General features: G+C 39.6%; 1 protein-coding gene across 1 annotated transcript in view; it reads right to left on the reverse strand.

Moving 5' to 3' along the window:
• Positions 1–13,848, reverse strand: part of LOC122647645 (light-mediated development protein DET1) — a 58,877-nt gene that overhangs the window by 5,374 nt on the left and 39,655 nt on the right. The window contains exon 5 of the mRNA XM_043841004.1: positions 11,217–11,346. Coding sequence (XP_043696939.1) covers positions 11,217–11,346 — 130 coding nt within the window. The remainder of the gene's footprint in view (positions 1–11,216; positions 11,347–13,848) is intronic.

Raw genomic sequence — 13,848 nt, forward strand, 5'->3', positions numbered from 1 at the left:
CAAAAGTTAAATTCTGAGACTTGTGCATACCCTGTTTTACTACATATCTCAATTGTTATTGATCTGATTGTCGAACCTAAACCAGTGATCTGATTCCATCCAAACCTTGGGATATCGAAGTACAACCCTAGAGGGGAACTCAATTCTGATTTGGAGGCATTCTGGACAATGCTTTACGTGCTACATCAAATCTCCCAAATCTGTAAATTATGATTCCAGAATTTTTATTTCCTATATAACTTTTAAACTGACCCTTAGTTTTTTTATCATCTTTTGAGGGATGGTAGAGCTGCCTTGGGGGAAGTTCCAATCTGAATTTGGGAAGCATTCTGACCTACGCATTTAAACTGATCTTGGATTTAATGATTTCTGGAAATTCTTTCCTGAAACCAAATTGTTCAATTTACTTTCAGACTACTCAACTGTTCTTCCTCATCTTTTGAAGGGTGTTAAGTAATGATCTGGGGGATTGATTCTTAAAGTTTGACATTCGTTTGAGAAGGTTGACTTTTAGGTCGAAGTGTTGATTTTTGTTGACTTTTGGGGGAAGAAGGGTACTAGACTAGTGTTTGGACTAGGTGATTAATAAGGGAAGTATTGTTGCAGGTTGAGAGTAGATTTTTGGGGCTTGAAGCTCGAAGGGATGAAGGAAATATTTTGCAGATTGAGGTAAGTGGATTATAGTGAGTGTACACCACATGTGTGTGTGTGTGTGTGTGTGCGATGTTTGACTTGTTTTTTATGCGGAATGTTTGTCATTGAATATGATATGCTGAATTATAGTGATTTGCATTGTGTTTGTCGATGTATGCCTGTATGGTGATTTCATAGTGATCAAGTGTGCCATGTGATTGTGTAAGTAAATCCTAATGATGATGAAATCTGTGTGGTGATTGAGGAAGTGGTTTTGGACCTTACTTGTGGATTTTTACCAGTGTTTTCACTTGGTGTAATTTTAAAAGTGTGATTGTTAAAGAGTGTTTAAAAGTATGGGTGTTAAAGAGTGGTAAGTGATGCAAGTGTTTGAGGGTAAATAGACTGCCCCGTGCCGGTGGAGAGTCATAGCCACCAAAGAAGTTCCGTGGAGCCGTGGAAATCATACCCACTATGCACAAATGAGTTGTCAATGGTGTATAAGTAGTCACATAGTGGGTGACAACAGTAAGTGACTATAAGTGATTGTAAGGGGGTCGTGTTTCCTCTCGTGTTATGGGCGGTGGCAGCCTGTTTCCTCTCTACCACCTAAAGTGACTTCGAATCAGAGTTCTATTGAATGTGTTGGGTTATCAAGTGTTTTATCTAGTAGTGTTGTTTTGCGAAATTTAAAAAGTGTTTGAATTAATTGTCGTGAATGCATGGTTGTTGTTGTTTGGTTTTTTTTGTTGGTATTGTGTTGTATTCTTGCTATTTTCTGTCTTATTGGGCTGTAAAACTCACCCCATTTTTACATCACAAAGAATTGAGATGGAAGTATGCTTTTGGTGGAGAGTTCAAGGACGATCCGAAGATTTATTGTCATTATTCACTATTTTGTTTCATTGAATGGATGTAATAGGAGCAGTTTGAGAGGTAAACTCTGATACATTGTAATTTGAGATTTTAGTTTGGACAAACATTAGACTGCCGCCAGTAGGAGTTTTTGTGGGATTTAAGGCTATTGTTTAAATATTGTGTGTTTGAGACTTGAATTTGATGATTTGTTTTGAATGATTCCGCATGATTTTAGCGATCATTTGATTAGCGCCTGTGAGGGTTGTCCCTTTACCTGTATCTGGGTTTGGGTTGTGAGTCGTGACACAAATCCTACCCAAAAATCCTATGTTCCTGTAGCATGTCAAACACTAGGTCAGACCATTAAGCACTCTTGTTAAACTACAATTTTCAACTATTCACTCAAACTCTCCAAACATTCCCCTATAAGTATCCCGATAGTGAGCAAGATCTGGTAGGGTCAATGTTCGAGATTTCGATCAAAACCACCGAAATCTCGCGAATTATATCAATCTCGACTTTGGTCGAAACCAAGGTTTTAAAACTCGGGTTTAGAACAGGTTTCGACCAGCCAGAAACTAAGATATGGTTGAAACTGGTCGAAACCTGGTCAAAACCTGTGATTTTTTCCCAACCAACTCGAGTTGGTGGTTTCGAGGCCCAGAAATGTTTTTTTGGTAATGAGCCTATTTTTGACATTCTAAACACAATGCATGAACTATTTTCACAAAAAAAAAAAAAAAAAACACTTAAAATGGTACTTGTGGTTTTTTACCCAAGTTTGATAGTTTTTATTGTTCTTGGACATTGGCTGGAAACATGAACAGACACTTATTTATGCCAATTGTCCTTAGACATTTACTGGAAACATGAACAGACACTTATTTAGCCAGACACTTATTTATGCCTACTATCATTGAAGTAAATGATTTCATTTACTTAAGATATTATTCATAAATAAGCAAATACCTCCCTATTTGAATCCAATAAAAATAGTTAGAAAATCAAATTACAAAAGGATAAAAAGTCAACCCTCCCAGTTCAAGAATAAAAACTGGATTTTCAGCGGTAGGTAAAATTTTTAACTTTCTAATGCTGGGGTTTTCTCAAATCAAAAAATTCATAAATCTTAATATGGTAAAACATTGCTAAAAACAAAAAGTGCGGCAAAATATCCATTTCTTTTGATGTTTAAAAAAATATTTTCATTCAGAGCGATTTTAAACAACATTGGCGCACTGTGCACACCAAATTAGGTTTGACCGGAACATAACTCTTTCAATTTAAATCTAATAAGCAATCTTGGATATTTTGGAAAGCTTAACATAACTCCTTCAATTTAAATGCAATCTTGGATTTGTGGGAAAGCTTTGTTTTGAAAGCTTTTGAACTCGAACAAATCCAAGATTGCTTAAATCTGATTTATATTTATGTTCAGGTCCAACTTAATTTGGTGTGCACCAATACTGTCAAAATGGCTCTGAATCAAATTATTTTTTTAGAAATAAAAAAAAAATGAATATTTTACCGCTCTTCTGATTTTTAGCAATGTTTTACCATATTTGATGGGAAAAACCACTCTCCTTCTTTCCTCTTGAAGATTGACATTCACAATGCCTTTGATTCTCTAAGGTGGGATTTCATTGCTCAAGTGATGACAAAGATGGGATTCCCCTTAATCTTTGTCAACTGGATTAGCTCCTGCATCTCTTCCCCAAAGTTCTCAGTTTTGGTTAATGGCAGCCCGGTAGGTTACTTTGGAGCTTCTGTGGGGATTAGGCAAGGCTGCCCTCTCTCCCCTTACTTGTTCACTCTAGCGTTGGAAATCCTCTCTAGAGAAATTCAGTTGTGCACTGATCAGTAGCTCATTGCCCCTATGCCCAAGTGTAAAGCCCTCAAGCTTACTCATCTGGCCTTTGTAGATAACCTGATGATTTTTTCAAAGGCCTTGGTTGCCTCTCTCGAGTCCATCCTGCTTTGTCTTCAGCACTTCCACGAGCTTCCGGGTCTTTCCATCAACCCCTCCAAGTCCCTTATCTTTTTTGCTGGGGTTTCTGAGATAGACAAGGCTGTCTTCCTTGAGAAGGCTGGTTTTTCTAAGGGCCGATTACTAGTCAAATACTTAGGGATCCCCTTTGGTTCCGGCAAGTCTTACTGCCCACAATTGCACCCCCATGTTAGATCTGATCTAGAAAAGGCCCCAACTTTGGAAAGGCAAGCTTCTCTCATATGCAGGCAGGTTGGTCCTTATTAGATCAGTTTTGGAGGCTTCGCGCATTTATTAGTCTGGTGTTTATGGTCTTCCTCATTGCATAATCAAGTCCATGGAAGCTCTTATGGCTTCCTTTCTCTGGAAGGGTTCTGATGCCCCTCGCTATCTTCATCCTCTAAGCTGGGCTGCCGTGTGTCTTCCTAAGAAAGAAGGAGGATTAGGCATCAGAAGAATCAAAGAAGTAAACACAGCGGGCATCATTAAGCTTATTTGGAAGATTACCTCAAAAAAGAAAAGCATTAGGGTTGATTGGAGTTACTCGGGGCCTCTGCGCCAGAACTCTATTTGGATTGCCTTTGCCTTATCTGATGCTTCTTGGATTTGGCGCAAAATTCTCTCTTGTCGTCAGCTGGTCCTCCAGAGCATCCGCTCCCATATTGGTGATGGTCTTTCTTCTTACCTTTGGTTGGACAATTGCCACCCTAGGGGAATTCTTCTTCACTTGGTCACTCCGAGATCCATTTATGCCTCGGGTCTTCATAGGCTCTCCTTGGTGGCTGACGTCCTTGATCATGATGGCTGGGCTCCCCCCACCTCTGTCCTTGCCCTTGCTCCTATTTGGAATGACCTCCCGTCCATTATCCGAAGGCCAGTGGCAAGAGGAGACTGTGTTTCTTGGTCCCCAAACAGTTCTTGCTCCTTCTCTTCCAAAGTAGCTTAAAACTTTGTTCGTTTGAAAGGCCCTTTGGTCCCCTTGCAAAAGCTTCTTTAGTTAAAGCATCACATTCCCCGACATTGCTTCACTGCCTGGAGAGTCTTCAACAACTGCCTCCCTACTCTAAGCCTTTCTCCATAGCCGTTAGATCCCGATGCCCTCTCCTTGCTGCCTTTTTTGGAACAATGATGAAGACTCGAACCATCTTTTCTTTGAGTGCCCTACCACCAATGCAATCTGGAAAGGCATTCTTATCAAATGCTGGCCCTCCCAGAGAAGAATTCTCCCTTTCTCCCGTGAATGGGTCTGGATTGACAAGACCTTTGCCGGCTCCTCTCTCTATGACTACGTCTGGAAGATGGCTTTCTGTGCAACTCTCAACCATATTTGGATGGAGCGCAATATCAGGAAATGGACCTCCAATTCTCAATCTTTCAAGAAGATTTGGGATTCCATCTCCTTTGAAATTAGTGCAAAGTTATCGCTTGTTCATCCTTCTCAGTGTTCCGATATCCCAAGGAACAAGCTCATTGTTGATTCCTAGGGTCTTACAAATGTTTCTTTTGTTGCTTCAGCCTCCCTTAGCTAAGGCTTTGGCTGGCTGTCTTTTCCTTCCCCCTTTTTGGGGTCTCCTGTAATTCTTTTCTTCTTCCCTTTGGTAATGAATTTATTTATTTACCCAACAAAAAAAAAAAGATTTATGAAATTTTAGATTAGAGAAAAAAACCCTGCATTAGAAAGTAGAAAATTTCACCTACCGCCGAAAATCCAATTTTGTTCTTGAACTGGGGGGTTGACTTTTTATCCATTTGTAATTTGATTTTTTAACAATTTTTTATTGGTGTTTTAATATGGGTTCAAGGGTAATTATGTTTGGTACTATTATCCTTGTACCTATACTGTCTAGGCTCATTATGCACATGTTAAATGTGTAGCTAGATAAGGATTGAGTCAATCACTCCATATTTGTAATATTCTGAAGTTATAAATAAAGGTATGGCCTCTGTCTCATAGACAAGCCAGATTCACGGAATTCAACATGGTATCAAAGCCAAAACTCCGGGAATATGGGCAATGAAGTTTTTTCTTTCTCTCGTGATTGTGTTCTAAACCAACCACCGCCAACCTTCCGCCGCCACTACCACTCTTCCACCAGCCTTCCGCCACCACCATAGCCTTCGCCAACTCCTCTAGGCTTCTGCCACCACCTCCCAGCCCCAACAAGCCTCTCGGCCTTTCTCTTTTTTCTCGCAGGAGGCCTCTCCGGCTTTGCCGTCCTCCTTTTTCCACCCTTGGTGGTGAGTTGACTCCCACCAAGGGCCCTTTTTAACCTCTCTATGATCTGATTTTTTTTTTTTTTTGGAGGTTTTCTTTCTTCTATTCCTGTGATTTTTTTTTATCCAACCACTATGCCTGACAATTCCGAGGTCACCTCTGTTGCATCTGGTCTTGATGGTTCGTCACAACGTGAGTTTATTCTGCTCCCGGTGAATCTTATCAAGCTGAATGGCAATAACTAGCTCTTGTGGTCTTGCGCTTGCTTGTTCGCGATTGGTTCCCATGGTCTCTCTAACTACATAACAGGCACCACTGTCAGGCCTATAGAGGCTGGTCCCACATAGGATCGATGGATGAATTTTAATTTCTTGTTGAAGTCCTATTTGGTTAATTCCATGGACCAAGAAATTGTCAGCGGTACCTTCTTGATACGAAAGTAAAAATCTGGAAAACAGCCCAGGACACCTATTCTCAGGTTGGGAATGCTGCCCAATGCAATGAGCTCCGTCAGAAGATCCACTCTTCCAAGCAGTTGGAGTTGTCCCTCTCCTAATATTCCAATAAAATATGCACTATGTGGAAGCAATTGGATTTTTGGGGCACCTTCACTCATAGTACTATATCTCGCGATATATCGGTATCTCGGCCTACCGAGATATCCGAAATATCCGAGATATCGCAATATGCCGAAATATTGCATTTTTCTGCAATATTTGGGGGTCCATCTCGGGGGTATTTGGCCATATCTAGGCACGAAACTTCATGGACAGACCTTATTTAAGCTTAATAAACACATTTAAACCATAAAATTGTAAAAATGTGAATTCAAATTGGTGTTTGGGCTTGCACCCTTGATTGACATACGGTCGCGACCCTAATGTATAAATAGTTAAATACACATAGATTAGGCGAGTTAATATTTAATAATAGTATTTAACTTCATCACATATCAAGTTAAAGCCAATACACATTGATGAGTGCCATGATTCTCATAAACTCCATAATATTCAATAACTCGCTTAAAGCCTTAAAGCGATACACTAAGTGTCAAAGTTAGTAAGTCACAAGACTCGCAACTCTGCAAGTCACACTCACAAGTTCATAGATCAAAGAAATCACAACTTAAGTTACAAATTACAAGTGCTAAGCGCTAATAGTAGTTGTTGTGCCTCCCTGGATCAATCCTACTCATGCCTCTTGGAGTCGAGCGTCCATTGCTCTCTGTTTGAAGGACATATGTGGACCACGGTATAGAATCGGAGAAGAAATGAGTGTAGTCATCCACAAGTGTCAAGTAAATGGAATCATCAACATCTTGTAGGTAACCTATCCTAGGATATAAACTAGGGTTACCAATCGATCGATCAGTGAAGAAGATGATCCTTGTGATATGATGTTGGCGCCCGGCGAGAGGCGATGGCATTGGCGCATGTATGGTGGTGAGGTTGGTAGCTAGGTCCGCATTAGGGTATCAAAGATGTTATCTACAAAAGATGATCGGTATGTCCACGGGGTGGGGTAGTAGTCATAGTCCCTACCCACTAAAGCGCCCATATGATGATGATCCATATCCATATCCACCGTAAGGTTGTGATGCACCATAATTCGATGCCAATGGAGTGGTTTGTGCGAAAATTAAAATAATTATTTAAGAGCGAGAAAAATAAATCCGACACGTGAAGCCGTAGATCGGCCATTGGTGTCTAACATATATTTAATTCATTACCATCTAAGTCATATTACCCCTAATTATTTCCTATTTTAATTGTAGGAAAATGATTTTTAAAACCAGAAAATTAAAAAAAAAAATACATATGGAAAAAAATTTCGACACCGTGAGGCTATAGATCGGCCTCCATTGTCTAACATATATTAATATCATCACCATCCAACAAAATTTGTACATAGTCTTTTCAAAAAAATAGTTTTAGAGGAATAGAATTTACCTTAAATAGTGGAAAAGGCTTGGATGATGAGCTTAGATGACCCTCCGATGAGTTTACCGGCGAAAATCCGACAACAATGTGCTTGAACGATGGCTAGAGTGTTGGATGAGAGCTTGGAAGAGTGGAAGAATAGGCAAAAGACTGAAATTCCTTAGCAAATGCAGCTCTCGGTCGAAATATGGACCGAAATCTGCGAAATATTGTATTAAAGCCCCCTTCACGTGACACTTTAAGCCAAAATACCATATTTCGCCGATATCTCACGAGATATCGAGATATCATCGATATCTCACGAGATATCGTCGATATCTCACGATATCTCACGAGATATCGACGAAATATGGTATTTTTTCATTCGACCTGATTTCGCATCTCGGTAAGCTCGAGATATACGAAATTAAGCGATATTTGCGAAATATCGAATTTTGAACCATGCCTTATTCGCAAACTATGCCATTGATGCATGCTTTCCGGAAGTGGACAATGGTTTGCGCCTGTTTGACTTCTTGGCTGGCCTCAATATTGAGTTTGATCAAATCCGCGCCAATATTCTGAATCGTGAACTCCTTCCCACCCTTGAGCAGGCCTATGCGATTCTTTCTGCTGAAGACAGTCGGCATACAGCCATGGTAACTCCGGCTACTCAAGAACAATCGGCCCTTGTGTCTGGTTCTCAAACCTCTTCCTAAGGGAACTCTTCTCGACCTGTTACTGGTGATTGGACATCTGGGGATCGCCCTCCTATTAAATGCGATCACTGTGGGAAGGAATAACACCCCAAGGACCGATGTTGGAAGCTTCATGGTCGCCCTGTGGATACTCGAGGGCGTGAAAAACCAAAATGGAGTTGTACACAAAATCCAATTTCCAACTTTGTATCATATAATTCTCTAACTCCTCCATTTCATGCCTTTGTATCTTTGTTCTCTTCTGTTACTATTCCTAACACTTGGCAGGAAGCAATAGTTGAACAGAAATTGAAGGACGCAATGAATGAAGAAATGCGTGCCCTTGAGAAAAATAAGACTTGGGACTTGGTTGTTCCTCCACCAGGAAAGAAACCTGTTGGCTGCAAGTGGGTCTTCATCGTGAAGCACAAATCATATGGTTCTGTAGAAAGGTACAAAGCACGACTGCTTGCAAAAGGGTTCACTCAAACCCAGGGAATTGACTATCAAGATACATTTGCTCCAGTGGCAAAGATGAATATAGTGAGAGTCATCATTTCTTATGTTGTCAACAGAGGATGGGAACTCCAACAACTTAATGTGAAGAATGCCTTCTTGCATGGAGAATTGAGAGCAACATATAAGATACTGCGGTACTTAAAGTCCTCTCCTGAAAAGGAGTTTTATATTCTCCACATCGTCACCTCCGGATTGAAGCTTTTACTGATGCAGATTGGGCTGGCAGCCCTGATGATAGAAAATCAACGTCCGGATATTGCACCTTTGTTGGAGTGGTGGCTCGATCTAGCGCTGAAGCTGAGTTTAGAGCTATGGCACAAGATATATGTGAACTTCTCTGACTCAAGGGTCTTCTTCAAGATTTGGATCTAAGGGCTGACCTCCCTATGCGACTCTATTGTGATGGCAAGTCAGCGATTAGCATTGCTCACAACTGGGTCCAACATTTTGAGATAAACCGGCATTTTATCAAAGAAAAATTGGAACAAGGAGTGATTTGTATTCCATTCATCAAATCTGACGAGCAGTTGGCAGATATTCTTACCAAGGGACTTAGTAGCAAGTTGTTTTATCCTATAATAAGCAAGTTGGGTATGTTTGACATGTATGCACCAACTCGAGGGGGAGTGTTGTAATATGGGTTCAAGGGTAATATTGTCCTTGTACCTATAGTGTCTAGGTTCATTATGCACATGTTAAATGTGTAGCTAGATAAGGATTGAGTCAATCATTCCACATTTGTAATATTCTGAAGTTATAAATAAAGGTATGGCCTCTGTCTCATTGACAAGCCAGATTCACAGAATTCAACAATTGGATTCAAATAGGGGGAATTTGCTTATTTATGAATAATATCTTAAGTGCATGTTTTTATTTAAAAGATATTAGGCATAAATAAGTGCATGTCTTGGTTTCCAGCCAGGTTTCCTCAAGTTTCGATGGGGTTAAGTGACACTTATATGGGTATTCATGTCGAAACTAGCGAAATATGGCCAAAATTCGGTCAAAACATGTCGAAATAAGTCGAAACTGGTGAAAACCAACCGAAACCCTGTACTTTTTAAACTCCCATCTTAACTCATCTTGGTTTCTTGAGAAACCGAGATATCTCGGTGGTTTCGGTTGGTTTCGACCGAGATCTCTTTCCATGCTTCCAGCAAAGGGGGGCCGGTTAGAGTTTCCTACTTGGGAACCTTCTAATTTTGGTCCCTTGCTGCTCTTCTCTATTATTATCTATAAAAGCAACCCAAGGAGGCAGGCTAAGCCCACAATTTGTCTAAGAAAACATGGCCGTTGCTGCTTGTTTGCTCTCCCATGGAGATTCCTTGTATGATCTAAGGAGGAAGGGGCTGGTGTTCGATCCACTTGACTCCTTGCGGTGGGAAACCCGGGAGGCTGACTCATGCTTGTGTTCTTCAACCAATCCCCTCTAAGTAAGCTCAGACACTCAAAATCCTGTTAGTTTCTAATTTTGTTCCAACCTTCTAATTCTGCTCCATTACTCCCCTGCTCAATCTAGCCATCAACTTTCTCCCATATTTTGATCGAGCCTTATACTCTGTGAGACGACCACTCGATCCAAATTTCAGGTCCTATCTGCTGCTATTAGATTTCTCCCTATTCTGACCCTGTGCTAAATTTTCTGCAGCTTTAGACCTATTTTCTGAAATTGGTAGGGAGTATATTGTTGATAATATCATATTGATCTTGGTTCTGACTTCTGTTATGTTGCAGACCTATTTTCAATACATAATTAACTCCCAAAATCTGAGTTTTGTAATTTGATTTGGTTCTACCACTACCCTGCCCTACTGTTACTTGATTGTCCAATATTACTGATCTGCCTAATCAGATCTCCAGGGTATGCTACCATCCTATCCTATATATTCCATCTCAGTTTTATGCCCTTTACTAGACCTGAAAATTTCAGCCATTATCCCTTGGATCTAGAGCATTCTCTAATATAAGATCTTGTTATTTGGAGCTCCTGCATCAGGTAGACTGGATTGTATCTAATGAAGAAAATTTCATATGGAATATGAATTGATCAGTCAAAACCAAGTACTTAATATCGCTAGCTAGAGCAGGTGCCTGTGTATTTCCCACGCTACCCTCCATTACCTGTAGCTATATAAGAACTAAAACAACTAATCTCTATGTGCTTCCTAAGTCTTTTATTGTTATCTCATTTTTCCAGCATTTCGATGTATTTCCATCAGCATCCATTATGTACATATTACATTAGAGTGAAAGAGAGAGAAGGGGGAAAGGAGAGGAATTTGATAAAAGACCAACTTTTCTTTTGCATACGCTAGTATGTTAAAGACCAATGATTTGCTTATACCAAGGCACAAAAGGAAACTGGATTAGAGAATTCAGTAACCAACCATTGTATGATCCTTTTCCTCATTCCATATTCCACGAAAAATAAATGAAAGCAACCGCTGCTTGATGCCGCTCACAAAGAAAGTTTCTGGTATATGCCGATGATGTTGAGTACCATTTTCTATTTGATTTGCAGGCCATTCACGCTGAAACACAATATATAAAAGTCAAACTGTCAGCTGAAAGACCAAAGTTAACACATCAACAAGGTTCTCACTAGCTAAACTAATCACATAAACAATATAAGAATACTCTAAAAACACTGTTGTAACAAAGTGCCAAAATTCTTCTCTACAGGCAGGCCAAGAAGTATAGTTGTCAAGGCATCGCCTAGGCATCCAGGCTCTTTCTTGGGTCCAAGGCAATAGCATGCCTAGTTGGTATCTCACGAGTTTACTATGATTTATATTTATTGCTTTTTTTTCCAAATAAATATGCTTATATTATATGTTGATTTTCTCATATTAAGCCATTACTGGCATAATTATATCATATTGCATTGATATGACTTCTATGTTGCATATAAACTTAATTATATAAAATTGCCATTTTTATATTTCACATTGTCATTTACTGCACGCCTAGGCAATGCCTAGGACTCCTTGGATTGCCTAGGTGCCCCTCCAACGCCTTGGGTCACCTAATCACCTTGACAACTATGCCAAGAAGGCCCTATGCGAACCCAAGCATGTTTTGACCGAAATTTCACAAAATATTTTGATTTCGAGAAGCCTACAAACGAAGCAGGGATCAACAATATAGGCATACCAGTTTTCAACCAAAATTCTGGCATTACGGTCTCGCTTTGAAATTTCAGTTTTGTCTCAGAAAAAGGATACAAAGCAGTGTTACGAATTCAACATTTCGATCGAAAATGATCAAAATTTCAACCCATTTTGTAAGCTTCGACAGGATGAGAGAAAAAAACCACAGAAACCCTAAAATTCCTAACATGTATTCATTTACCATGTAGTAACTCCGCCAGTGTTTGCTGCCGGTCACAAGTCTGGATAAAGGAGGGTTTGTGCGTCAGGTCGACAGTCGGCACAAAAAAATAAATAAATAAATAAATAAAGCCTACCCATTTAACGTGGATTTTTCCAGAACCGCATATTATAAATGTTATCCTAGGGCATTCCCTGCCAGAATAAGCGATGCGCTACAATCTTTAATTGGTAGGAGTCTAAAATTGATAGATGGATTATCATAGACTGTATTCAAGAGACTAGATGGAAGGGTAAAAAATCTAAGGAGTTGGACAACTTTAAACTTCAGTATACGGGGATAAAAGTAATGGAAGTGGAGTAGACATAATAGTGGATAAAGATTTAAAGAATGATGTGGTGGATTTTAAAATATTTGGTTATAGGATTATATCATTAAGCTTGTGTTCGAGAAAGAGGTTGTCAATACAATTAGCGCTTACGCACCCAAAGTAGGATGGGATGAAAGTAGTAACTTACAATTTTGGGAACATATGGATGGATTAGTGAAAGGTTTTAGTCAAGGGAAATATTACAAGGGGTGATCTGAATGGACATGTTGGGAGAGATCGTAAAGGCTATGAAGGTGTACATGGAGGATATGGTTTTGGAGAGAGGAATGATGGTATCTCAGTTTTAGATCTTGTTGTAGCTTATGATTATCCATTGTAAACGCTTACTTTGAAAAGAAAGAGGAACAATTATTTATCTTCAAAGTGGGTATCATAATAGCCAAATTGATTTCTTCCTAACTAGAAGATCCGATAGAGTGTGAAGGATTGTAAGGTTATACCAGGGGAGAACCGAACCACAAAACATAGATTAGTGGTCATGGATATGTGCCTCATTACGCAGAATCGTAAGAAATGTGAGGTTATTTGCCCTAGGATAAGATGGTAGAGCTTACAAGGAGATACATTGAAATCAATTACTGATAAAGTGGTCAAACAAGAAAAGTGGGACTTTGAGGGAGACACTAATACGATGTGGAACGAGATGACTACTTGTATTAAGAAGGTGCTAAAGATGTCTTGAGCGAATCGAAAGGAAAGCATCATTCCTCTAGGGAGACATGGTGGTGGGATGATGAGGTCCAAGCAGTCATTAAGACTAAGAAATCTAGTTTTAAGACATGGCAAAGGACTAAGGACATTGAGCATCTAAAAAGGTATAAATTTGCCAGAGATGAAGCTAATAAGATTTTGGGAAAAACAAGGGCAAAAATATGAAGATCTTTATAACAATCTGAGCACAAAAGAAGGGGTGGAAAGCTATTTATATGATAGCTAAAATGAGGGAAAGGAAGAATAGAGATCTCAACTCTGTTAGATGTATAAACAGTGAAGATGGTAAAATACTAATAAGGGATGAGAACATTAAGGAGAGATGGAAAGATTATTTCTACAGCCTAGTAAATAAAGAAATTCAAAGCAATAATGTCCCGGAAGACTGCATTACCCATCAAGACACCACATGTCACACATATGTACGAAAGATTAGGGTGTCTAAAATAAAGAAGCTTTAAGGAGGATGAAAGTAGGCAAGGCACTAGGCCCAGATGAGGTCCCAATATAAGTGTGGAAGAGCTTAGGAATCTGTGATTTTTTTAATATCAATCTGCATTCAAATCTGGACTGTTAGCCTTGTCTGC

Source organism: Telopea speciosissima, unplaced genomic scaffold (genome assembly GCF_018873765.1).
Source record: "Telopea speciosissima isolate NSW1024214 ecotype Mountain lineage unplaced genomic scaffold, Tspe_v1 Tspe_v1.0105, whole genome shotgun sequence".
In the NCBI taxonomy this organism is placed as follows: domain Eukaryota; kingdom Viridiplantae; phylum Streptophyta; class Magnoliopsida; order Proteales; family Proteaceae; genus Telopea; species Telopea speciosissima.